We start from the raw sequence: 26596 nt of genomic DNA, 5'->3' as shown, positions 1-26596 counted from the left end.
AGAGTAAAAGTACAATATTGGAATTGGAGATGTAGTGGAGTAGAAGTAAAAGCATTGGAAATGACAAATGCTCAAGTGAAATACAAATACCTCAAAATTGAACTTAAGTACAGTACTTCAGTGAATGCCTCTGTGTGTGCCTAAAGGCCCAGATCGGTGTTGTGAAAGATTACGTAATGTCGTCATCTGGCACAGGGGACGGCACTGCACTGTGTATAAAACCTAACAACTGGACAATGGATGGTGAAGGTGGGGGGGTTGTTAGACAGAGGAGGACAGTCATGAGGGCTTCTTTAGACATACCACTGTTTTCATACTTGATGATGTTCTCTTCCTTCTCTCCTTTGTCTTCATCCTCGTCCTCTTCTTGTGAGTTACAGGCACCGTTTAATCCTGGCAGAATGTACAAGGCTGGAGATGTGCTTCTGGGTGGTTTGTTTCCATTCCACCTGGCCTCTGTGTTCCCTGAGCTGACGTTCACACAGTCCAAGGAGCAGAAGCCCTCCTGCAGTCGGTGAGTATCACGAATAGCCAGCAAGACAACACCAACCTTGTTTTGATGTATAGAAACATGATTAGTTGATGTGTATATTTCTACAAAGATATAGGCTGTCGGGTGGAAACCTTCTCTGTGTTTGGATGGATCTAGGGTAGCACTTTCACTTAAATATTTTCTTCAAAAATGGCACAAAGTAATTTATTAAACAAAAACAGAACGTTTAAATATGGAGATACAAGGTTTCTGCCCGACAGCAATGATATTGAAGGCTACAGTGTGATTGTGTGTGTTAGTTTTATAATCAAGGCGTTCAGATTGCCACAGATCATGGCTTTTGCCATCAGTGAGATCAACAGAGACCCCAGCCTGCTCCCCAATGTGACTCTGGGATACCGTTGCTATGACACCTGTTTAACGGCCGGAGTTGCAGTCTCTGCGGCGCTGTCACTGATCAGTGGGAGAGAGGAGCAGTTTACACTGGATCAGAGCTGTGTTGGGTCTCCTCCAGTACTTGGAATTGTGGGTCCTAGTACCTCAAAAAGTTCTATTGCCATCTCTAGAATATTAGGTGTATACAGAGTGCCCATGGTAAGTTTCCTATCCCCTTTCACCATAGCCTATTTTATTTAATTTTGCTTTGCTTTGCTTGGTGTTTTTGCCGTTTGAAAGACATAGAACATAATCGTTGCTGTCGAGAAGAAACCTTGTCTCCATATTTCAACTTGTACTGCGTTTTTTAATGCCCTATTTCTTCATTATGCGTGTTAGACAAAAGTATCAAACACAGCCGATCAACAAGGTCACAGTGTGACATGTTCTGAGCTTGTAGTCTGCTATTTTTCTTTCTTGTTCTGTATTTTTTCCCCCTTTGTTTTAAGTGAAAGTGGTAAGAAACTGCCCTTGGCCTGTGTTTTACAGGTCTGTTGGTTCATATGGTACAGAGTCAATCATCTCTGTACAAATAGGGTTCCAATTTCGTCTCCGACTTTACCCGCAGCGCGGCCCGCAATTCAGCCGCTGCCCGAAAATTACGAATATAGGAGCTTTCTCTGTCCCTTAATCTTTTTTGCCGAGACCGGTATTTGCGCCTAGAGGTGTGGTCATGGGCGTGCTGGCACGCTTTCCCCTAAATTGCTATTTTGGTCAAACACATTTGGGAAAGCGATTTTAAAAGCACCTGTAAACCGTATGCCAAATTAGTTTGGTAAAGAGCGGCGCGCCTCAATGGAGATGTCCGCGTAGTGCAGGGCAGGCTGCGCCATCTCTCCTTATTCTCCTATGCATCTCTTTTAAATTTTCCTATAATCAGCAGAAGTGAGTGCCTGCCACTTCCTTGTGTCCATTGTGTTTATATAATTGTATAGTCAAAGAAGTTATTTGTGCCAGGCGTGCGGACGGTGTGGCGTGCACGATTCCATTTGCTCATTCAGTTCATCACCCCATAGCAGCACATGCAGCACAAGTGAGACCTCAACGCAGCAACGGGCTTAGGCTATGAAGCAATATAGCACTAACGGGCAACGCATAAGGGATCTATTAAAGGCAATGGCACGTGGACTGGTGATTGGTTAAATTTGGATTAATTATTGTAACGCCCAAACCACACCTATGCATAATATAACGGGTAACGGAGGTGTTTAAGGTATTTAGACAGGTAACCAAAATACCAACTTTAGTGGGGGAACACCCTTTCCCCACTCCTAAATCCCCAAATAGTGGCTTTAGAAAGATGAGACAAAAATGGAGCCCTTAGAGCCTGTCATTGACAATGCCCCATTATTGAACTGTTCTGTTTCTGACAATGCACTGCATTCTACTGAACTGTTCTGTTTCTGACAATGCACTGCATTCTACTGAATTGCCAATGGCAGGACATGTAAAGTTCTCAAACAGCACATCCGAATCTGGCCAGCATCCTCTCCACAGTATTGGAAAGAATCATGTTTATCTGGAAATGTTTGTCTTTACTGCAGATAACCAGTTCAGATTTAAAAAGAAACCCGGCACAGTGTTGTGCATTTTTACAATTAAGGAAATGATTGCCAGCTACAGTCGGCTATTTCCACTATCTTCCTATGCTACATTGAAACGTATTGAGCTTTTGACAGGATAAAACAAACGGTTTCAGAAGCTGCTTGTGGCATATCTAAGCACATTATGCATATACATGGATGATCTATTGTGAATTAAATAAGTGCAATATAGGCTGTCTTATAGGTAACTATCATTAATCACCTTGGTCCTCATTCACAACGGCGTTTACGCCAGAGTGTAACGGAAGCGTATACAGATACTAAATATCATCGTATTTCTCTGTCCGATCACGCTGCGATTTGCTCCCGTCTTATTCAGGGAAGCTGGTGTAATCACTTAATTTGTGCGGATCGCAGAGTGTAGCCTTTCCGCATTTTTCCCAAGCGATTCGCCTGGTGTCGCCTGGTTAGAACGCCCATCCCACACCATATAAGGCAACAGGAAATATCGAAATACGTCATCATAGCCTGCACCGGGCTTTAAATTATATACAACAGCCGCAATGAGCTTGTAGAGCAGTTAATTTTGACAGGCGGGTCTCTGCAAACAGCGCAAGTTTTGTATATAATTATAAACGAAACTTGCCAACTTGGCACGCATTGCTTCACTCCTTGTTAAATGTCAGGACGTTAATAAGTTAACTGATGTTACAGTTAGGCTACTTTCACATAATGAGAAAGAAGTTAATTTGTACTGTTCACCACACAACCAAATGCTATATTAAAACTCGGCAATGATAAAAGGCCCTATTGATTAGTCTACTACTGCGGTGATTGATTCCCTGCCCTGCACTGGATTTGGAAAGCAAATATATGGACATGCATGGACACAGGACATATTTTCTTTCTTTTTTTTCTTGTGGGATTTGGACTTAAGGCTATATTTCATCCGATCCAACTACGTTGTATGTTTCCTCAGCTGCAGGTAAGAGTTGGCTATTCTGTGTGGCGTCCGCATGTGATCAATATACATATTATAAATTAATACCACGACGCAAATGGAGGCAGATAGGTGCTTGCAGCAAAGGCATTTAGGCCTACGTGAAACTTTAATTGGCTGAGTCTCTGTCAACATGCTGATCAGCGAGTTACAGTGGTAATAATAATCATCATCAACAGCCTTTCTTGTCAGTCTTGTCTGTCCGTCATGTTTGTGAACAAGCGCGAGTGGAGGTGAGCTGGCTTAAAACTATGATATGACTGGCCGACTTTCAAACACGCTGATGCCATTCATTCAAATAGGCTAATGTGGTCTTCTATTTTTTTATATAGGGCTAATCCCCCCCCCCCCCACCCACACACACACACACACGCACCGACAGTCAGACTGACTCAAAGGAGCTCCATAACGTTAAATAGGCCTATACTGCAGACATTACTACACTAAACAACGTTGGATTCGTACAGTGCAGAATGCAGATAAGTGTATGTTCTTATTATAATTGTGAGTTTGTTTTTTAACATGCAGCGCGAGTCCGCGAGACTGCGAGAGCCGATCTACAAGCTCACAACGCGTTGCACTGCGAGTAGAAAGCTGTCAAGTGAGCAGCGCAATCGCGCATGCTAGAAATATCCTAATAAATAAAAAAGGTGTCGGGCTTGCAGGGGCAGTTTCTGTATGGCACTCTAGGCTAACCTGCCTCTAGAATGCATGCATTTAGGCATACAAGTGATACTTGGCTTTTATATAGGCTATAATTTTTTTATGTGCTGACCAATGTTGGGAACACATGCCTACATATTTTATCTGAGATTTGGGGACTTTTAATTGATTCAGCATGAAGACTAAAGCCTTCTTAATAAATCTACGCAAGCCGTACACGACCATGAGAGGTGGCGCAGCTTTCAGCGGAATTTCCGACCAACCCACGTCACCGTCAAGTTCACATTCAAGTTAATGAATTCCCACGTAATGTGGGAATCCACGTAAATGCCTGTCCGCTCACGCTCCGCTCACGTAACGTCACTTTATGAGCGTAAACGCCGTTGTGAATGAGGACCCTTATGTACGCTTATGACCTGGTCATTCTAAATCCCCACAGTGGAGGGTTAAAAGCAGCTATTGGGGGTATATGGGGGTGCCATACCTTTGGTTGCTTTGAATGCCAGCATCAGAGTTTTGTACTCTGTGCGGGCAGCGACCGGGAGCCAATGGAGGGAGCAGAGAAGGGGGAGGGGCAGCGGCCGGGAGCCAATGGAGGGAGCGGAGAAGGGGGAGGGGCAGCGACCGGGAGCCAATAGAGGGAGCGGAGAAGGGGGGAGACGTGTGAGAATTTTGGCTGAGGCTTCATTCAAAAAATGTGAAGAGAACATGTAATGAACAGATTATCAGGTGATAAAGTAAGTGGTTAATACTAAGTTGACATCAGGCCATACAACCTTTTACAATACAATAACCAAAATCTTGTTCAAAACTTCAAATATTATATTTTCATTGTTGGCCGCAGATACATTAAGCAGGGGCCGCGGGTTGAGTAGCACTGCCCTGAGGGTAACAGACGCACTGTTGAATACCTATGATCTAGTACGTTACAGAATAGATATTTTGTATTTGTTTAATTATGTTTTTCCAGATAAGTTACTATGCTGGTTGTTCCTGTCTGAGCGACCGGACTCAGTTCCCATCCTTCTTCAGAACAATGCCAAGTTTTGTCTTCCAGGTGAACTTCTATAACAATAGATGTGTTGGTATCTAATAGTTCATGTTTCACAAACTGGAATACTCTAACCCATGGGGTGGGGAACTTTGATGTAGGAGAGGGCCACTATATTTCTACACTCACTCCAGAGGGCCACTGTATTTCCACACTCACTCCAGAGGGCCACTGTATTTCCACACTTACTCCAGAGGGCCACTGTATTTCCACACTCACTCCAGAGGGCCACTATATTTCTACACTCACTCCAGAGGGCCACTATATTTCCACACTCACTCCAGAGGGCCACTGTATTTCCACACTCACTCCAGAGGGCCACTGTATTTCCACACTTACTCCAGAGGGCCACTGTATTTCCACACTCACTCCAGAGGGCCACATTGCATATACTGTTGGGTAGAAATATCTTATCTCCATTCTAGCTCAACACGTGTTGCACTGCGACACATTTTGAGTTTGGGATCTTCTATTTTAGCTAATTATTAAAAGACTCCTGAATTATTATTTGCTATTTTTGCTAAGATTAATTGGAATCCTAAAAAATAGGCCTAACATTTTTATTTAATTTCAAATGCATTTATTTATACTTATTATGTTAACTTAAATTAAACATACTTAAATTCAAATACATTGGACATAAAAAGACAATTGAAATTGTAATTATGCTACTAATATTGACCATTATAGATATAATTAAAGTGGGTCATGTTTGCATGTTTGGAATTGTTGGAATTGAACAGCTGAAATATAACAATAATATAACAGTATTCCAATATTAACCTGCAGGCCACATAAGTGAACACGGGGCCGCATGTGGCCCCTGAGCCGCCGTTTGCCCATGTACTGTATGATCTAACCTAAGTACATTTCCGTCCATTCTTCATCCACTCAGGTGCGAGCTATGCTCCAGACTATGAGGTGGTTCGAGTGGACGTGGGTAGGACTGCTGTTCAGTGATGATGATGCTGGCCGTGACGCCGCCCAATTGTTCCAGTCTGGCCTGGACCAGTCTGGTCTGGGTTGTGTGGCTTATTCAGAGGCTCTGCCCTTCCACAATGACCTGGATAAACTCCAGAGGATTGTCTCTGTGATGAAGACGTCCACAGCTCGTGTGGTCATTGCATTCACGTATGCGAGCTACATGTTTAATGTCTTGGATGAGGTTTGTGTTACGATCTGTGGAGGATGTTAATTTAGGGATTCGTAATTAGAAGAATCTAAAATGAGAATGTATTGAAAGAAAGACATGCCTTTCATTTATTTCGAAACGATGAACAGGTGGTTAAGCAGAATGTGACAGGTCTGCAATGGATCTTACCTGCCAGTTCAGGTTGGGGAGACGGTCATCTCCAGGCTCCTCACTACCTGCCGTACCTGAGAGGCACCCTGGGTTTTGCCATCCGTCGTGGAGAGATACCAGGTTTCAAGGACTTCCTCTTAAAAATACGTCCTGACAATGACCATGAGGATAACATAGTAAGTATTTTTGTTTAATTTGATTGTATATTTATGTAATTGTATGTCTTTAAATGTCTCAATGAATTGAATACACAGGACCACAATGGACACAAGCCCTTAGGACATGTTGTGTTATCCTTTTTGCACCATTGTATAATTATAATATAAGTATCTGCAAACTGTGAATGAAGTGAATAATCAATACATTCATTGATTAATTGTATTTACAGGTATTCTTATGAATTAATTGTGTTCTTTCAGGTGAGGCAGTTTTGGGAACACACATTTCAGTGTAAATTTTCACCCCTTCCACCAGAGTGGGTGGACGCTGGTGGAAGGGTGTGTACTGGACAAGAGGACCTGGCAGAAACTACCCTGTTGGATGTGTCTGACCTCAGGCCAGAGTACAATGTGTACAAGGCTGTGTATTCTCTGGCCCTCGCCCTCCATGACATGTTGCAGTGTGTGCCAGGAAGAGGGCCTTTCCCTGGGCACAGCTGTGCCACTTTGCAGACAGTACAACCATGGCAGGTGGGATATTAATTGAGTTAACCTGTAGGATTATTTTCATTTATTGTTTATTTGCACATTTAAAAACAACACATTTGAAAAAAACAACATATTATTGGGTTGTGCAGGTGAGACTTAGAAAACCCTGTGGGGTTTATGAAGTTAGACCTGCAGGTGGATGGATTATGACAGCTCTGTTCCGCTGCTCTGTCGGTCCGTTCGGCAGCCGCGGTCCTGCCGCCTCAACTGCCGGTAACAGCCGTGGCGCTGCCGGGGGGGGGGGGCAGCATGTGCTGGGGGATTATGTCACTCCACTGCCGCTCCATCCCGTGGCCGCCGCTTCTTGCAGCAACTGCCGGTAAACTGCCGGTAACAACTGCCGGGAGAAGGGGCGGCAGCTGCCAGGGAAACTGGGGGGATTATGACACTCGACTGCCATTCGCTTCCGCGGGAGTGCGTTTGGTCCGACATGCGTTGCGTGGTGCTTGCTGTTATGGTTAAGGGTAAGGGTTTGGGGTAGAGTGTCAGACTGATGCCGCCGGGAAACACTACCGACTGCCGCTGGTGTTCCGCGGCAGATGCCGCTGCCAGAAAATGCACTCGCACTCTCTCCTACATTGATGAGGCTGACTTTTGAAGGTGGTCTTTATAGAGCGTCGCAGTCCCGCCCCCTACCAGGGACCAGGAAATGATTCTCCGTTCATTTTCCTCATAGACATTTCAGAAAGTATTTATTTAAAGACGTTTACGCCGCGGACAAAGCCAACTCGAGTCGTGACAAATCATGACAACAAACACAATTTTTTGGGCCGAACAAATAATTAGAAAGAAGAAAAAAACGGCAGGTTACACTTTGTTGTTTTTCTTCTTTGTAATTATTTGTTTGGTCCAAAATATTGTTTGTGTGGTCATGAGTTGTCACGACTCCAGTTGGCTTTGTCCGCGGCGTAACCGTCTTTAAATAAATACTTTTTGAAATGTCTATGGGAAAAATGCATTGGGATTCATTTCCTGGTCCATGGCAGGGGGCGGGACTGCGACGCTCTATAGGGGGTTAGGTGGTAATCACATGTTCTTCTGAATGTGGTCTGTATAGGGGGCAGGTGGTAATCACATGTTCTTCTGAAGGTGGTCTGTATAGGGGGTTAGGTGGTAATTACATGTTCTTCTGAAGGTGGTCTGTATAGGGGGTTAGGTGGTAATCACATGTTCTTCTGGAGGTGGTCTGTATAGGGGGCAGGTGGTAATCACATGTTCTTCTGAAGGTGGTCTGTATAGGGGGCAGGTGGTAATCACATGTTCTTCTGAAGGTGGTATTTTAAATAAAATACACGTTTACCGCTGTGTCTTCTTGTCTTGTCTTATTCTTCTCTCTTCATTATGCAATAATCACACAAGATGCAGAAGTCTTCCTCACTCCTAATTCTCAACAAATGTGGGTGACATTATGAATATGGTTTTGTTCAAAGGCAATGCATAATGTAAGGGGTAGAGCACATGATTTAGTAATGAGGCTGGTGGTGGAAGATAGCAACTCAGCAACAGGAACACCCCTTGCACAATGCTTAAATCCCCAAATAGTGTGTAGCGTGACTTGGGCACATAATAGGACCCTTAAGTATGTTTTTAAAGTCTCTTGCGCTTCATGATTCTGATCATCACCATTTCTAGCTGCTCTATTACCTGGAAAAGGTCAACTTCACCACATCTGGTGGTGATCGTGTATACTTTGATGAGAATGGTGATGCTTTACCAATCTTCGATATATTGAACTGGGCGTGGCTCCCTGATGGAAGCACAAAGATTCACAATGTAGGTGTGGTCAAGAAGACAGCCTCCGGAGATGAAGAATTCACCCTCGATGAAGACAGAATCTTCTGGAACTTTCAATCTGCAAAAGTAATTTCAGCTTTCTAAAATGTTTAATTGATCTCATGATGTGAATGAAATTTATATTTAAACTGATAATTTTTACTCTCCTCTGCAGCCTCCTCGGTCGGTGTGTAGTGAGAGCTGTTCTCCTGGAACCCGTGTGTTCAGAAGGAAAGGAGAACCTGTCTGCTGCTACGACTGCATTGCTTGTTCTGAGGGAGAGTTCAGCAATGAGACAGGTAGGGTTACATAATGTAGCTACAGTATATGTACAGAAGGTTATAAGAAGATACGTGTGTCCCTTTAATCTTGTCCTATTTGTTAGACTCTACAGAGTGCACCGTGTGTCCAGAGGACTTCTGGTCCAGTCCCCAGCGTGACCACTGTGTCCCTAAGAGCATTGAGTTCCTGTCCTACCATGAGGACCTGGGAATCTCCTTAACAACCATCTCACTGCTAGGAACATTTGTCTGTGCTATTGTCCTGGGGATCTTTGTTTATCATAAAGAGACGCCCATGGTCCGCGCCAACAACTCAGAACTCAGCTTCCAACTATTGCTTTCACTCAAACTATGTTTCTTGTGCACACTCCTGTTCATTGGCCGTCCCAGACTCTGGACTTGTCAGCTGAGGCATGCAGTATTTGGGATCAGCTTTGTGCTGTGTGTCTCCTGCATCCTGGTAAAGACTATGGTGGTGCTGGCTGTGTTCAAGGCCTCCAAGCCTGGTGGTGCAGACATCATGAAGTGGTTTGGTGCTATACAGCAGAGAGGAACAGTTCTGATTCTTACTTCAATCCAGGCAATAATCTGCATAGTCTGGCTTGTGTCTGCCTCACCAACTCCTCATAAAAACACACAATACTATTCTGAAAAGATAGTCTATGAGTGCAATGTTGGATCAACAGTTGGTTTTGCAGTGCTACTAGGTTATATTGGCTTACTAGCACTCCTCAGTTTCCTCCTAGCATTCATGGTAAGGAATCTTCCAGACAACTTCAATGAAGCCAAGTTAATTACTTTCAGCATGTTGATATTCTGTGCCGTGTGGATAGCCTTCATACCAGCATATATCAGCTCTCCTGGCAAATATGCAGATGTAGTGGAGGTGTTTGCTATTTTAGCATCTAGTTTGGGCATTTTGCTCGCGCTGTTTGGACCAAAGTGTTATATAATCCTTTTGAAACCTGAGAAAAACACAAAGAAGTCCATCCTGGGTCGAGGTGCCACCAAGACGTAGAATCACAATCTAAATGTCAAAACAGATTATTTGTGTGTATTTTACATGTATATGGATATATCGGATTTCTGATGGTAGAAGTTGATAGTAGATTAAGTAGAAGATTCAATTACTACTACTACTACTATTTAGTTTAAAATTGTTCCGCTTGATATGGTAATCAGCGTTTGGTTTCTATTAATAAATGTGCACTGTACAACTTGCCAATAGTGTTCAGTTACCACTAAGGTAAGAGAAGTGAAATGGGATAGTGCTTGCCATAAAACGGAGCAAGCACCAGGCTTCCTCTCTACAAAATGCCTCAGACACAGTGGGGGTGCTGATAAGGGGTGAACAGCTAGCAGTTGTGTAAACAAGAGTTCCTCAACCACTTCTCCCTCCAGCATGCTTCTCCCTTGCCAGACCTCATGGCTAGCACATGTCAGTGGGAAATGTACTTCCTGATCTCTCAACCAATAGTGAGGTTAAGGACTGTTGCCACAGTGCTCAGCAGCCAATTGAATGTTAGCTGATGTGAACCTGCCCACAGGGCAGCTCTAAGGAAACAGAGGTTTTAAAAGGCCTTGCGCCAGTTTCAGTAAGTTAGATTCAGCAACCAAGGAATGAATCCATACCTCTCCAGGAACGGAGAAGAGAGACTCGGATGGGGATCTGGTAATTACTGTTTATACTCTGCCTACTATCTCTGTTAAATACAAATGATTAGAACGTATTATGGGAATGTAACAATGTATATTCTTGTGTTTCTATATCTATTTCAGGTTTAAAATCTATGCCACCAGCATATAACTATGCCTATGCCACCAGCATATAATCTATGCCACTAAGCCATATCTGACACTAACATCTGTCAATTAAGACTACTATAATTGGTTATGATAGACACTTTTCACTGTCTTTAATAGCTCAATTAATCTGTTACCATACTTAAGCCATAAGATAAGCCATTTATAGATGTGTTAACTAAATGTTTGTTGAAACCAATGAATTGATAATAAAAGTTATAAATACACTCTGTAGTCCTAAAGTATGATTGGCGTGAATATTAGCTACTGCTCTTCCGAGTTCTCAAATTAGGTGTCTTCTACCTATAGTAAAGTGTGACAACCACAGAATGCTAGAAAGATGTACAATTTTAAACCAGTAGCCTTGTAACGGAAAGTTCAAAGCACGGTTAATAGACGCCACAGCTCAGACGCAAAGTCTCAAGCATAGATGGTAAATAGCCTGATGTACTAACCACAGGCCTTGTAAAATGTACAATCAAAGTAACTCCAGCGTAAAACAGTACATAGCTACAAATCCAGGTTTAGCACAGAGCTCGAGGAAGAAGCCAGCAGACTTTAGGATATAAAGCGTTACTGTAAAGCTAAAGAGTTGCTAACAAATGTACAAATAAAGCTAAACTGCGGCGTAAAACAGTACATAGCTAAAAATCCGGTTTAGCACAGAGCTCTGAAGAAGCCAGCAAACCATAGGATATAAAGCGTTACTGTAAAGCTAAAAGGTTGCTAACCTAATAACAGGCGACAATGTGATCCAAGTTCTGGGTTTTAATAACTACTCCAGAGTCAATGTCTTTCCAGCCTCTGATTCCAAGCAAGCTGAATGTCATTTGATCCAGGGGTGATTATAGGAACTAGATACTGGATTTCATGGTTCCCATTTTATTTCCTTGCTTTTCACCAAGGATAAAAATGGCCGCCAGGGTAAAGCTAATGTGCTAAAAACCGTTAGCCTATTGTCTGCCAAAGATTCTACTCTGAAATACTTCTAACCTAGCCATGAGCGGGGGAAGGGCAGAGTAAACAGGCAGACAGGGCATAATGGCATCTTAAAAATGGCCACCACGCCCCAGCTAACTTACTGAAACCTGAAACACTTCTACCTAGCCACATGAGCGGGGGAAGGGCAGAGTAAACAGGCAGAGCAACAAGGCTCAAATAAAACTGTTGCCTCACTCTCTAGAAGACTCCATCCTAGCCATAAATGCGGGGGAAGGGTAGAGTTTGGTAAACAACAGTGACCACCACTCCAACTTCTGCTTATCAGCAGGGGTGGGGGAAGGTCGTAAAACAACCCAAATGCTAATTGCAGCTACCAAGGACATGCATGCAGTCAGGGAATGACACAGACCACTAAGGCTAAAACATTGAGTAATAAGGGAGGCAGGTTTTATTAGCAATGAAATGTGAAACCACTTTTAACTATAATACCTAGCTTAGACCAGAACCGTAACAGAAACAAAAATACTGTGAACGCTAAACTGGCTAAAATCCCCGGTGTCAATGCTATAAAACTATAAAACCGTGATAATAATAGCACTTGCTAAATTGGTGAGGCAAAGATGGCTGATTTATTAATCAACAAGTTAAAAGTTAAAGGCGAGAAAGCACTCTCAATATTTGATTATTTAGCAACTGAATGTGAAGGGTGTCTGTCACAAAATACTGCCGTCATCAGAAAAGCAAATGCATTTGTTAATCTTAAAACGGCTTTCGAGAATGTAGTGGACACTTCTACAGATTATTCCGAAATGTTAAAAGAAACTGGTTTAACAGAATATTCTTTGCAAATGGAAGATGACCTTCAGGTCTGTGTAAAGAAATACCATGACATGAGACAGTTATTGGTAACTGCCGTCTGGGTAAAACTAAAGCCAGAATGGGCCCAGTTAATTGACAGAGCGTATGTATTGCTTTGTTCCGGACCAATGGCATCAACAGAGTTAGAGAAAGCTCTCAACGTTTTGAATTTAATATTACAGGACACCAAATCCTTAATAAGTCCGAAAAGGTCAATTCAAATGCTCTCTGACTATAAAAAGCTTGTTCTAGCGAGAGACAGGCTTAACCTGCAAGCCGCACCAGAAATAGGCCAGATAGGGCTAATAAAAGTAGACCTACTAACACAAAGGATCCAGGTCAGCGGGGTCAAGGAAGAAACGGACGGGAGGCGACAGACGCCTGACCGCCCTCTCACCCCAACAGATGACGTCACCTCGATGGGGGAAGAAACGGACGGGAGGCGACAGACGCCTGACCGCCCTCTCACCCCAACAGATGAGGTCACCCAGCGAGCCCCAGGGGGGCTTGCCACTACGTCAGCGGAGGACAACCAGGCTCCCAACGCGACACCAGAACAGCAGGGAACCTGCTGTGTCCTACCAGAAGACTATGCCAGGTCAGCAGCACCGGAGGAGCATGAAGCCTGCGGTGGCCACACAGTGGACATCGGCCGGGCGCCCTCAACAGCCGTGCAAGCGACAGGCCCAGTGTCCGACGTGGGAAATGAGACGCCGACAGCCACTACGTCGGTGCACATCGACCAGACTCCCAACACAGCACCGGAAGCCAGGGTGAGTCCAAAGGAAGAAACCACCCAGCGAGCTGCCGGGGCCAGCACAGCGCACGCTGTCACGGCGTCCGTCGCGGGAGACAACAGGAAGTCGACCGCCACAGAACAGTGGCGCACGCCACAGCAATCCCTCGCCTCGGAAGGGCGAGATGACATCAGAGCGGCAGACCTAGGTGAGACGAAACCGTCCTCCACCAGTGCAAGCAGCGGCCTGACACCAGACCCCACAGAATCCACCCTGTCAAGGCATAAGCCCTTGAGTTTCACCAGGGCGGAGTCTGCGACGATCGCCCTGCTATGCCTACCCATGCCAGCAACCACTGCAGTAGTCCACCCCACAACAGCGACCACCACAACGTACCCCCTCCCGTCCGGCGAGGGTAAAGATGGTGAGCTGGGGGGACCGCCCACAGCCAAACCACGTGGAAGCTGGGGAAAGCTTTGCAGAGCAGCGCTCGCTATCACAAGTCCGACGGCATCAAGAAGCCTGGACATTGAAGAGAGCAGGAAAAGGGTTAAGATGAAATTGTGCAATGTCTGCAAATTACGTCATGAATGACGAACGCACACACACACATGCCTCCCCCCCCCCCCCCCCCCCCCCCTAACACAGGGAGGGGGGCCAGGACACACACCAGCTCCCCCCAACGAAGGGGAGTTGGCCACCACAAGGATTGGGGGAGCGCGCACACACAGAGCAAACCCCCCCCCCCCCCCCCCCTCCAAACGCAAGGCAGGAAGTCCGAATGCGAACGCGCGCACACGCGCACACACAACAACCCCCCCTCCAGCAAATGGAAGAAGCGCAAGGCAGGAAGTCCTCCGAATGCACACACACACACACACACACACACACACCCCCCCCCTAACACATGGAGGGGGGCCAGGCCACCAGGCTGACAAAGTGACTTGTCCAGCAAAACGAAGTGGGACCCATTGCAAAATGTCAGTAAGAGACAATGGGAAAATCTGTGTTGTGTTTTAAACAGTTGTGTGATTTGTTTAACAAAATTAACAGGTACCAAGAAAATTCCCCGGTTGACGAGTACAAGCCAAAAAGTGTACAAAGTAACTCATAAGTCCTGGGGTAAATTATGTTTGGTTATACCATGTTAACCTCTTCCTTTCCAGCAAGGGAAAAGCCTGGATGGAAGGTGTAAATTGTGACACCTAGTTGCCACACACACAAACTGACAACATCCTGTCATTGACAGGGTCATAAAGTGTTTGGTATCAGTTTCTGAAATGTGATGACCTTTTGTGTTACAATTAACATTTAAAAATTGTTCAAATTGATTAAGGGTCAAAATCCTCTTTATCCCAATACAGTTACGGTGGGAAGAGAACAATTTGAAAAACATTTGCCTAAACCAAGAGCAAATCAAGTTAAGTTTGCAGGCCAGTTTGAAATCGTTGCCTAAAAAACCTTTAAGGTGACCAAATAGAAGTGCCATGCTAAAATTACACATGAGTTACTAAACTCACGAAATTAAAGGTATTTGATAATGCTGTAAAAGTTAACCAGAACGCCTTGTGATCTTATCTTATCTCCAATCTGCTCAAACAGGAGAGAGCTTGCTCTTATCATCCTGTTAGGTTGCAATAAATGGCAGGAAAACCTGCTTCTCTAAAAAGTAATAATCTTAACAGGTTGACTTTATTTAACAGTATGGGATGTTAGATAATGTAACAAATTAAATAGTGATCCACGAAGATATCACAAATCAATGAATTTGTTCGAAGTGAATTTGTTCGAAGTGGAATCAAATTAAAACAGAATTACAATTACAAGGAAACAAAACAGAAACCTTAATATAATTCTGAAGAACACCAAAAGATAAAACAAAGAACAATCTTATAATTCTTCGTGACAGTCAGTTCAAGGCATGTTGTAAATAATTATAATTTTGTGTTTATCGAACCCTCTCCCGGCACATATAGTCAATTATGTGTTGAACCAAACCGGCATAACGGATATCAGAAAACCACTCTATAAGTTATAGATTAGTTTTGGCGGGAGGTGTTCCGCTGGATATGGTAATCAGCGTTTGGTTTCTATTAATAAATGTGCACTGTACAACTTGCCAATAGTGTTCAGTTACCACTAAGGTAAGAGAAGTGAAATGGGATAGTGCTTGCCATAAAACGGAGCAAGCACCAGGCTTCCTCTCTACAAAATGCCTCAGACACAGTGGGGGTGCTGATAAGGGGTGAACAGCTAGCAGTTGTGTAAACAAGAGTTCCTCAACCACTTCTCCCTCCAGCATGCTTCTCCCTTGCCAGACCTCATGGCTAGCACATGTCAGTGGGAAATGTACTTCCTGATCTCTCAACCAATAGTAAGGTTAAGGACTGTTGCCACAGTGCTCAGCAGCCAATTGAATGTTAGCTGATGTGAACCTGCCCACAGGGCAGCTCTAAGGAAACAGAGGTTTTAAAAGGCCTTGCGCCAGTTTCAGTAAGTTAGATTCAGCAACCAAGGAATGAATCCATACCTCTCCAGGAACGGAGAAGAGAGACTCGGATGGGGATCTGGTAATTACTGTTTATACTCTGCCTACTATCTCTGTTAAATACAAATGATTAGAACGTATTATGGGAATGTAACAATGTATATTCTTGTGTTTCTATATCTATTTCAGGTTTAAAATCTATGCCACCAGCATATAACTATGCCTATGCCACCAGCATATAATCTATGCCACTAAGCCATATCTGACACTAACATCTGTCAATTAAGACTACTATAATTGGTTATGATAGACACTTTTCACTGTCTTTAATAGCTCAATTAATCTGTTACCATACTTATCTAAAACCAGGCAGTCTGTGCAGATAAGCCATTTATAGATGTGTTAACTAAATGTTTGTTGAAACCAATGAATTGATAATAAAAGTTATAAATACACTCTGTAGTCCTAAAGTATGATTGGCGTGAATATTAGCTACTGCTCTTCCGAGTTCTCAAATTAGGTGTCTTCTACCTATAGTAAAGTGTGACAACCACAGAATGCTAGAAAGATGTAAAAAAATAATGAACTGGAAAAGAATATATATATTTTGTAATGTGAAATATATAGCTGATAACCTTGTTAGTAATAGAGTCCGTTTTCTACCATATTAAACTACATCTAGTCAGAGATACAAACATCTATTATCTGGGATAAAGGAGAAGTTGATTACCCTCCCTTAGAGACTGTTTGTTGATGTTAGAGCTATATTGACAATAAACCATGTGCACCTCTCCATTATATGTGGGTCAAAATACTAACCGATTTAGCGCCATTCACATGGAACACGAGAACCTATTCTTTAGAACCTCTACGCTAAACACAGCTTTCTCTGGTTTGAATAATTGTTTAATCGCTTTTTGATCTGTTTCGATCGGTAGCTGATCTTGCTACCGCTAACGATATTCTGGGACAACAACACAACACACAACCGGCCATTTTGAAGATGCGCGCGCATCCACTTCCATTCTAAGCCCTGCATTAAAACCACTGTATCTCAAAAACGACATTGCGGGGACAGAATCTGGGCCAGACAAGCGTTTTCAACAGCCTGTAGCAGGCGCTGTGATACCACCATCGACCGAGAGAACAACAACCGGTGAAGACACCACACACATCAGTTTGTCACAGGAACACAGAATTACGGATATTTGGATATTCAAAGTAAGTGTCACGCGCGATAAAACCCTGGCAGTACGCGATCAAGAGATGGATTAATGGTAGCGGTAAATGGGCTAAGTATGTACAGTAAGAGGCAAATTATGTATCGGTTTTAAATTGGCAAATATAGCCTTTGTGTCAAACAGCATTACTTTGTGAAGGCCTCTGGTTTCAATGGATTAAAGCTGCTTTGATTAATATTGTCAAAAACATATTTCAAAACATACAAGAGATATTGGATATTTTTCAACATGGAAACAATTGATGATTATGCAAAAAATATTGTGATTATCTTAAATAATTGCGATTAGGCGATTATTTAATTAATACATGTGAAGATTGAACATTGAACAAAATGTATATAACAGTAATATTCAGTTCGGTGACGATAGGCCTACTGTTCTCACCACATTTGGGATAAGCCGCTTTGTAATTTGTAATTTGTGCATTGTAATGAAATTGGCATGACTCACATGCTGATGCCGTTTAGCTATAATGAGTTAATAAATCATAGTCTATAGAACAGGTACTTGTCTTGCTTTTGATTGTGTTTATATTCTATAACTTACTTAGGGGATACCCTGAAGAAGGCAACTTGTTGCCGAAACGTTGGAAAAATACATTTTATGGCATCGTGACTACGAGCTGTGCAGCCTCTTTCCTTTTTAGTCTATATTCTATAACTTAGCCATTAATAATAATAATAATGGTTTGTATTTATAACGCACTTTATATTCGTCAAAATCTCAAAGTGCTACAGTTCTCACAGATGTGTACCCAGATAGTGGAGGCTATTTTATACAAGCTGTAATCCTTGCTGATAATCATGATAAAATGGCACCATGTTTTTCTACTATGTCTGTGTTCATAAGAGGGCTGTGGGCAGTTCAGAAACCCGTCCACCAGTGACTTCATCGATGGGGAATCCAAGCTAATAGAAAATGCAGGTTTTCTAGTCCTGAAAAGTTGCAATGTGAAAATGGAAGCCATCGTTCTCACGATAATACAAATCTAAAATATTGTTTAAAAAAAAAACGATGATGTCAATGGTTCGAAGTGAACTATGGAATTGTGCGTTTTTTTGTCTGTCAGTGTACTCAAAATCCCCATACATGGGGAAATCCCATTATATTCTGCCCAGGTCTCGTGACATCACTATGACATCATCAGGTATGATAGTAAATCAGGATCATATAGTAAATGTGACCTGCTGTCACAAATAAGCCCATATATGGAGATCCCTGATGTCATCAATATTAATATATGGATATATGTCAGAACCTGTTCTGACATTCAATATGTTGATCCTTGCCCATCCGTCCTTCCTCTTCGATGTCTCCCTTTTGACTGATACCTGTCCATTTAAACTCTAGAAGGGCCTGCCCCAAAGTAATTAGTGCAGCCGGCGAAAACTAGAGTTGTTAACAGGCCCGAAAATTAAGTCCCGGCCCTAACTGGGCCCTCCCTCATCAAACCCTGTGCCCCCACTGCCACCCTTAGATCTCCATATATGGAGCTGACCTGTTCTGACATTCCATGTGTTGATCTGACCTCATCAAACCCTGTACCCTGTACACACCTGTACGCCCTCAGGTGTCTTACTGGTACTGTATAGGCCTATTAACACACCTGTACTCCCTCAGGTGTCTTACTGGTACTGTATAGGCCTATTAACACACCTGTACTCCCTCAGGTGTCTTACTGGTACTGTATAGGCCTATTAACACACCTGTACTCCCTCAGGTGTCTTACTGGTACTGTATAGGCCTATTAACACACCTGTACTCCCTCAGGTGTCTTACTGGTACTGTATAGGCCTATTAACACACCTGTACTCCCTCAGGTGTCTTACTGGTACTGTATAGGCCTATTAACACACCTGTACTCCCTCAGGTGTCTTACTGGTACTGTATAGGCCTATTAACACACCTGTACTCCCTCAGGTGTCTTACTGGTACTGTATAGGCCTAATAACACACCTGTACTCCCTCAGGTGTCTTACTGGTACTGTATAGGCCTATTAACAATTTACAATGTGAAGTTGTCATTTCAGCGTTCTGTCCTGTCCTGTCCTGTCCTGTCCTGTCCTGTCCTGTCCTGTCCTGTCCTGTCCGTTCTGTTCTCAATACAAATCAATTCAGGGCTTTATTGGCAGCATGAGAAAACATTGCGAGTCAAAAGGCAACCGAATTAAGTGCGGTGGCGCCACCTAGTGGATATCTTCTTTTTGAGTGGTTGCCACTCTAACTTTATTGGATCATAAAATACATAGTCACTTAGACAAGCCTAACACGTCTGTGTCCGTTTTATGGACTTCTCCTCTGCTTTGAATACGGTCCAACCCCATCTTCTCCTAAAACGCCTGTGTGACCTGAACGTCAGTAGTAATGTAATTCTGTGTATTAGGGAGTTTCTGAGAGAGAGACCCCAACGAGTCTGTATTAATAACACTCTGTCTGACTGCCTTGTCCTAAACACTGGCGTTCCACAGGGGTGCGTTTTATCCCCTCTGTTATTTTCCCTATACACAAATGAGTTGAAATACAACAACAAAGAGTTCTCTCTCATAAAGTACGCTGATGACATGGCCTTGGTTGCCTGCCTGCAGGACGTTTCCCGTCCCTCCTACTCCCAGCACATTGACCGTATTGCCACCTGGTTTGACCTTAATGTCACTAAGACCAAGGAGCTGTGTTTGGGAGGGGGGGCAGGAGCAGAGGGTTCAGGGTCCATCTTTAGGCCTGCTACTATGAGTGGGGAGGAAGTGGAGCAGGTCAGTGACTTTAAATATCTGGGAACGACCATAGACAATAAACTCACCTTTCAGACCAATGCTGATAACATCTACAAAAAGGCAAGGCAGCGGCTTTATCTTCTCAGGAAACTGATACGTTTTACTGCTAGTAAATACACGCTGACCATGGTCTATAGATCACTCACTGAGTGTTCTCACTTTTAACATCGTGTCCTGGTTTGGGAATCTCTCAGTTAGAGATAAAAACAAGCTCACCCAGGTAGTCAACCAGGCAAGTAAGATCATTGGAGACAAACCATTGCAACTTCAGGACATATACAACCACTCCATAACCAAAAAAGCAATTCAGATTTACAATGATTCTACCCACCCTCTTCGCTCTGAATTTGACATTACATTACATTACAGTCATTTAGCAGACGCTTTTATCCAAAGCGACTTACAATAAGTGTATTCAACATAGGTAGGGAACAAAAACTACTAATCACCAGAAGTCTTTAGTGCATTTTCTGCAAAAACAAGCAACCAAGAGTATACCTAGCGCTAAGGTAAAAGTGCAATATATCAGCTACCTATTTCCTTAAACAGATGAGACAAAATAGCTAAATCAAATGAGCATGAGCTAAAACAATTAAGTGTATCGACTAAACAAGATCCAATAAACAATACAACAATAGAAAACAAGCGTTCGTACAACTAGTTAACAACAAGTAGGTCAGGCAGAGAGGAAGGGTAGTGTTTCCTGAAGAGGTGGGTTTTCAACCTGCGGCGAAATATGGGCAGTGACTCTGCTGTCCTAACATCAGTGGGAAGTTCATTCCACCACTGTGGGGCCAGAACAGAAAAGAGTCGTGACCGTGTGGATCGGCCAGAAGGACCCTTGAGTGACGAGGCAATCAGTCGCCCCGAGGTGGCAGACCGAAGTGGTCAGGCAGGGGTGTAGGCATCGACCATAGCGGTGGCTACGAGCGCTTTAGCAGGATCGACAGCTTTAACACATGGCTTAAGCGCCTGTGTCACACTCACGATTTTAATTTCATCGATAACTTTAATTTGTTCTGGCAGCGCTCCTCCTTTTTCAGTCGTGACGGGCTCCATCCAAATACATGGGGCTGCCAAGCACTAGCGGCCAACATAGATCATCACATTCGACATCACGTTGCGCATCTGTCAGACACCTCGTCCGTCAGTTATTGACATCCCCCCGGTCCTGGCCCCCAGTCCCAGCATATTAGTTCCACTCAGTTTCGTTTTCCTAGCCCTTCTTCCACTGGGCACGGACCTTCTACTTCTTCTTCACCTGTCGATCCACATGGCTGTAAGCCCACAACAACAACATACGTCACTTCCGGTCAGCCACTGTCTTCTTCTACAGCCCTCTCACTCCCCACATCATGTACCGCTAGCCCCCCTGCTGTTCAACTGGCCCTCGTACCTTTCATATTCCAGTTATGAGCCCAATTAATTTATATTTACACGCACATTCTATCCCTGTTAGAATTACTCCCAGGTTAAACAGTAATTATCTCAAGGGTCCTGCAGTACCATCACATCTAACATCAATCCCTCCATGCCCCATGCCTCTTGCATCTTTACCCATGCCAATTGTTCTTTCTATGGCTTTATTAAATGTCAGGTCCTTAGTGCATAAAGGCTTTATTCTTAATGACTTTTTTAAATCCAATAATTTGGACATTATGTTCCTGACTGAGACCTGGTTGCAGGTTGGTGATTGTACACCGTTCTCCGACCTCCTCCCCCCTGACTGTTCGTTTTTTAGCTCCCCCCGAACGACCAGCACTGGAGGTGGCCTAGCCTCTGTGTTCCGGTCCAACCTACAGTGTCAACTGACCCAATGTGAGGTCAGCTATCCTAGCTTTGAGCTTCAGCAATTTCAGTTGAATTTGTCATCTCCTGTGTTTTGTGCAATAGTTTATCGTCCGCCCAAATATAATGCTAGCTTCATCCATGACTTTGGTGATTTTTTATCAGGCATAATGGTTAAATATGATCACTGTCTGATTACGGGTGATTTTAACGTCCATCTTTGTTGTGAGTCCCGCCCATTAGTCAAGAGCTTTAGTAATCTTCTCGATTCTTTTAATTTAGTCCAATCGGTAAGTGGCCCGACACACGAAAAGGGGCACACCTTAGATTTAATTTTATCACATGGTCTTTCTGTCTCTGTTAGTGAGATCCGCTCATCTTTCCGCATCTCCGACCATTTCCCTGTTCTGTTCAATGTTTCAATTCCCTGCTCATCTGTCAAACCCCAGGCCCCTGCTCGTCGCCAGCGCTCACTCACGCCTGAGACTGCTTCCCGGTTTTCACTTCAGTTCAACAACTCCATTTTAAATTCCCCAATTGATCACTGCACCTCCAGTGCTGATGAACTTTTTGATATGTTTAACTCCACATGCACCATGATCCTGAACTCAGTGGCCCCCTTTAGACTGCAAACAAAAAGCGCCAAGGCACTCTCAGAGCCCTGGCTAAACAGCTCTACACGTGCCCTCAGATGCGTCTGCAGACGCGCTGAGCGGAAATGGAAAAAAGATGGACTCCATGTCTCTCTTGATATCCTTCGCGGGTGCCTGTCAGAATACCAGGAAGCGGTCAAAGCTGCTAAAACCAGATTTATATCAGACCTGGTCTCCAAAAACAGCAAGAAACCCCAGGTTCTTTTCAGTATCCTCAATTCAATTATTAATCCTAGAGATGTCTCCCCCATCGTACCTTCCCTCACCCTATGCCAAGATTTCTTAACATTTTTTACTGATAAGATAACTGCCCTCAGGGCAGCTCACTCACCCGCTGCTGTTGTCCCCATCTCATCAACCTTAAGTGCCACCTTTAGTAATTTCGAGCCTGTTTCTCTTACCCTGCTTACAGACATTGTAATGCAGTTGCGTCCTACTAAATGTGCCTCTGATGTCATCCCGTCTCATCTTCTCAAAGATGTTTTTGACTCTGTTGGTAACAGTGTATTAATATGTATGAATGCCAGTCTCAGTTCTGGTCATGTCCCTGCTGCTTTTAAACATGCAGAGGTTCAGCCTCTTTTAAAAAAAAAGAATCTTGACCCTTCCGTTCTTTCAAATTTTAGACCCATTTCACAACTCCCATTTCTATCCAAGGTTCTCGAAAAGTTAGTTTATACCCAGTTGCAATCATTTCTAACTACCCACGGCATCCATGAAACCTTTCAGTCAGGCTTTAGGACAGGCCACAGCACTGAAACAGCCCTCCTCAGAGTTTTCAATGATTTACTTTTAACTGCTGACACTGGTTCCCCCGCTGCCTTGGTGCTCCTGGACCTGACAGCGGCATTTGACACTGTTGACCACCCAACCCTGCTATCCAGACTAGAACATTACATCGGCATCACTGACATTGCTCTGCAGTGGTTCAAGTCCTACCTCACCGACAGGAGCTTTACAGTCAAGCTTGGTGAACTTTCCTCTAGTCCTGCCCCCCTTAACTGTGGCGTCCCCCAGGGCTCCATTCTCGGCCCTCTTCTGTTTTTATTGTATATTCTGCCATTAGGGACAATCATTAAAAAACATAATATGACTTTCCATTGCTATGCCGACGATGTACAGCTTTATTTACCCTTAAACACAAAAACCAGTGATTCAACTAAACCATTGTTGGACTGTCTCTCAGATATTAAGGCTTGGATGGCCTCAAATTTTTTAACACTAAACGAGGGAAAGACTGAGGTGCTGGTTTTCGATCATGCCCCAAGCTATCCCAACGCTGACCTTGGCCCACTCAGCATCAACACTCGCCCCTTTGTTAAAAATCTAGGAGTGCTCTTTGACAACAAATTTAAATTTGATAAACAGATTAGTGCCGTTGTCAAAGCTAGCTTTTTCCAACTAAGGCTGCTGGCCAAGATCAAGGCCTATCTACCTCCCTCAGACCTAGAGAAAGTTGTCCATGCCTTCATTTCCTCGCGGATTGACTACTGCAATGCCCTGTACTTTGGAATCGATCAATCTGCTATCAGACGCCTACAACTCGTCCAAAATGCTGCTGCCCGCCTCCTTACCGGAAAGAAAAAGCGTGATCATATTACACCTGTCCTTGCTTCCCTACACTGGCTCCCAGTTCGCTTTAGAATAGATTTTAAATTATTATTGTTTGTCTTCAAAGCCCAAAATGGGCATGCCCCCCCTTACCTCTGCGAGCTCATTAAAACATACGTCCCAGCCAGACCCTTGAGGTCAGCTGACCAACTGCGTTTGATTGTGCCTGGAACCTCATGTGTCACTAGAGGTGACCGAGCCTTCTCTGTGGCCGGTCCCACACTGTGGAATGCCCTGCCCCTTCCCATTCGTTCTGCCCAGTCCCTGGGTGTTTTTAAATCTCTCCTAAAGACCCACTTTTTCTCCCTGGCTTTTAATGTTGCCTGAAAACTCGTACCCTTCTTATACCATGTCTGTTTATACTTCCGGTCTCACTTGTTGCTTTGTTTTTGTTTTGTTTTGTTTTTCTTTTCTTTACATGCTCTTGTTGTTGCTCTGTTCTTGTTTTACATGCTCCTGTTCAGCACTTTGGTTTGTCTTCGGTCAATGTAAATGTGCTATACAAATAAACTTTGATTTGATTTGATTTGATAGCCCGGAGGTAGGAAGGAGCTGTTCCTTTCACTGCCCTATAGGCTAACACCAGGGTTTTGAACTGGATGCGAGCCGCTACGGGGAGCCAGTGTAGAGAACGGAGAAGGATGGTTGTGTGGGAGAACTTGGGGCGGTTGAACACCAGACGAGCCGCAGCTTTCTGAACAAGCTCCAGAGGTCTGATGGCAGATGCCGGAGCACCAGCAAGGAGGGAGTTGCAGTAGTCCAGGCGGGAGATGACGAGAGCCTGGATGAGCACCTGGGCTGCCTTCTCCGTGAGGAAGGGGCGAATCCTCCTGATGTTGTAGAGGAGGAATCTGCAGGACCTTGTCACTGATGCGATGTTTGCCGAGAACGTCAGTTGATCGTCCAGGGTCACACCCAGATTCTTCGCAGTCCGAGTTGAGGTCACCACAGCATTATCAATGGTGATGGCCATGTCTCGGTGCGGACAGCCCTTCCCCGGGAGGAACATCAGCTCGGTCTTGTCCAGGTTGAGCTTCAGGTGGTTTGTCGACATCCACTCCGAGATGTCAGCCAGACAAGCAGCAATGCGTGCCTCCACTTGGGTATCAGAGGGAGGGAATGAGAGGATCAGCTGGGTGTCATCGGCATAGCAGTGGTAGGAAAAGCCATGGGAGTGGATGACAGCACCCAGAGATGTAGTGTAGAGAGAGAAAAGAAGAGGACCCAGAACCGAGCCTTGGGGAACCCCAGTTGTGAGCCTGTGTGGTTCTACACAGACCCTCTCAGCATCACCTGGTAGGAGCGACCTGTCAGGTAGGATGCAAACAGGGAGAGTGCAGAGCCTGAGACACCCATCCCCTCGAGGGTGGAGAGGAGGATCTGATGGTTCACCGTGTCGAACGCTGCAGACAGGTCCAGGAGTATCAGGACGGAGGAGAGAGAGTTCGCTCTAGCGGCATGGAGCGACTCCGTCACTGCCAGCAGGGCAGTCTCTGTCGAGTGACCCACTTTGAACCCAGACTGGTTGGAGTCCAGGAGGTTGTTCTGGTGGAGATAGGAGGACAGTTGTTTAAAGACAGCACGTTCGAGAGTTTTAGATAGGAAGGATAGAAGGGAAACCGGTCTGTAGTTCTTGATCTCAGAGGGGTCAAGTGTCGGTTTCTTCAGGAGGGGGGTGACTCTGGCAGTCTTGAAAGTAGAGGGAAAGTAGCCAGATGTCAGAGAGGTGTTAATAAGGTGGGTTAAGAAGGGAAGAAGTTCAGGTGCAATAGACTGCAACAGAGTGGATGGGACCGGGTCCAGAGAGCATGAGGTGGGGCGACTAGAGGTAACAAGGAGAAGGACCTCGTTAGGGGAGAGGGGAGAGAAGTGGGATAGAGAGGGGATGGGGGGGGGGAAGAGGAGTAGATGAAGGTAGAGAGGGGGGGTTGGCAGGCAGACGGGTGTGGGTAGTGCGCAGGGCACCAGCCGGGGGAGGAGGGAAGGAGGATCGGATATCGTTCACCTTCTTGTCAAAGAAGTTGGCGAAATCGTCAGGGAGGAGGGACGAGGAGGGAGGAGGGGGTGGTGGTTGTAGGAGAGAGGAGAAAGTTTCAAAGAGTTTTTTAGGGTTGGAAGCAGAAGCCTGAATTTTAGTGCAGAAAAAAGCAGCTTTAGCAGCTGATAGAGAGGAGGAAAAAGTAGAAATGAGAGATTGGAAGGTGAGAAGGTCCTCCAGGAGGTTGCCATTTCTCCATTTGCGCTCAGCCGCTCTCAGGCTCCGTCTCTCAGTCCGCACTGAGTCCGACAACCAGGGGGCAGGTGGAGTTTGGCGTGCAGGCCTGGTGGTGAGGGGACAGAGATGGTCGAGAGAAGAGGATAGAGTAGAGAAAAGAAGATCTGTGGCGGTATCAGGGGATAGAAGAGCAAAGGATTCAGGGGCAGGGAGAGCAGAGAGAACAGAAGAGGAAAGAT

The 26596-nt window shown here is 44.5% G+C and overlaps 1 protein-coding gene across 1 annotated transcript; it reads left to right on the top strand.

Annotated features, from left to right (window-relative positions):
• Window positions 1-401: 401 nt before the first annotated feature.
• Window positions 402-10268, top strand: LOC306932966 (extracellular calcium-sensing receptor-like; the record flags this gene model as incomplete). Its single annotated transcript, XM_079514937.1, has 8 exons — window positions 402-514; window positions 814-991; window positions 6082-6317; window positions 6515-6665; window positions 6909-7178; window positions 8829-9056; window positions 9145-9268; window positions 9355-10268. The coding sequence occupies 8 exons, from the start codon at window positions 402-404 to the stop codon at window positions 10266-10268; spliced, it is 2214 nt and encodes a 737-aa protein (XP_079371063.1).
• Between the last annotated feature and the right edge of the window lie 16328 nt (window positions 10269-26596).

Source organism: Electrona antarctica (assembly GCF_951216825.1).
Source record: "Electrona antarctica genome assembly, chromosome: 11".
Classification (NCBI taxonomy): domain Eukaryota; kingdom Metazoa; phylum Chordata; class Actinopteri; order Myctophiformes; family Myctophidae; genus Electrona; species Electrona antarctica.
Note: the sequence above shows the minus strand (reverse complement) of the source record. Positions and strands in the feature narration are given on the sequence as shown.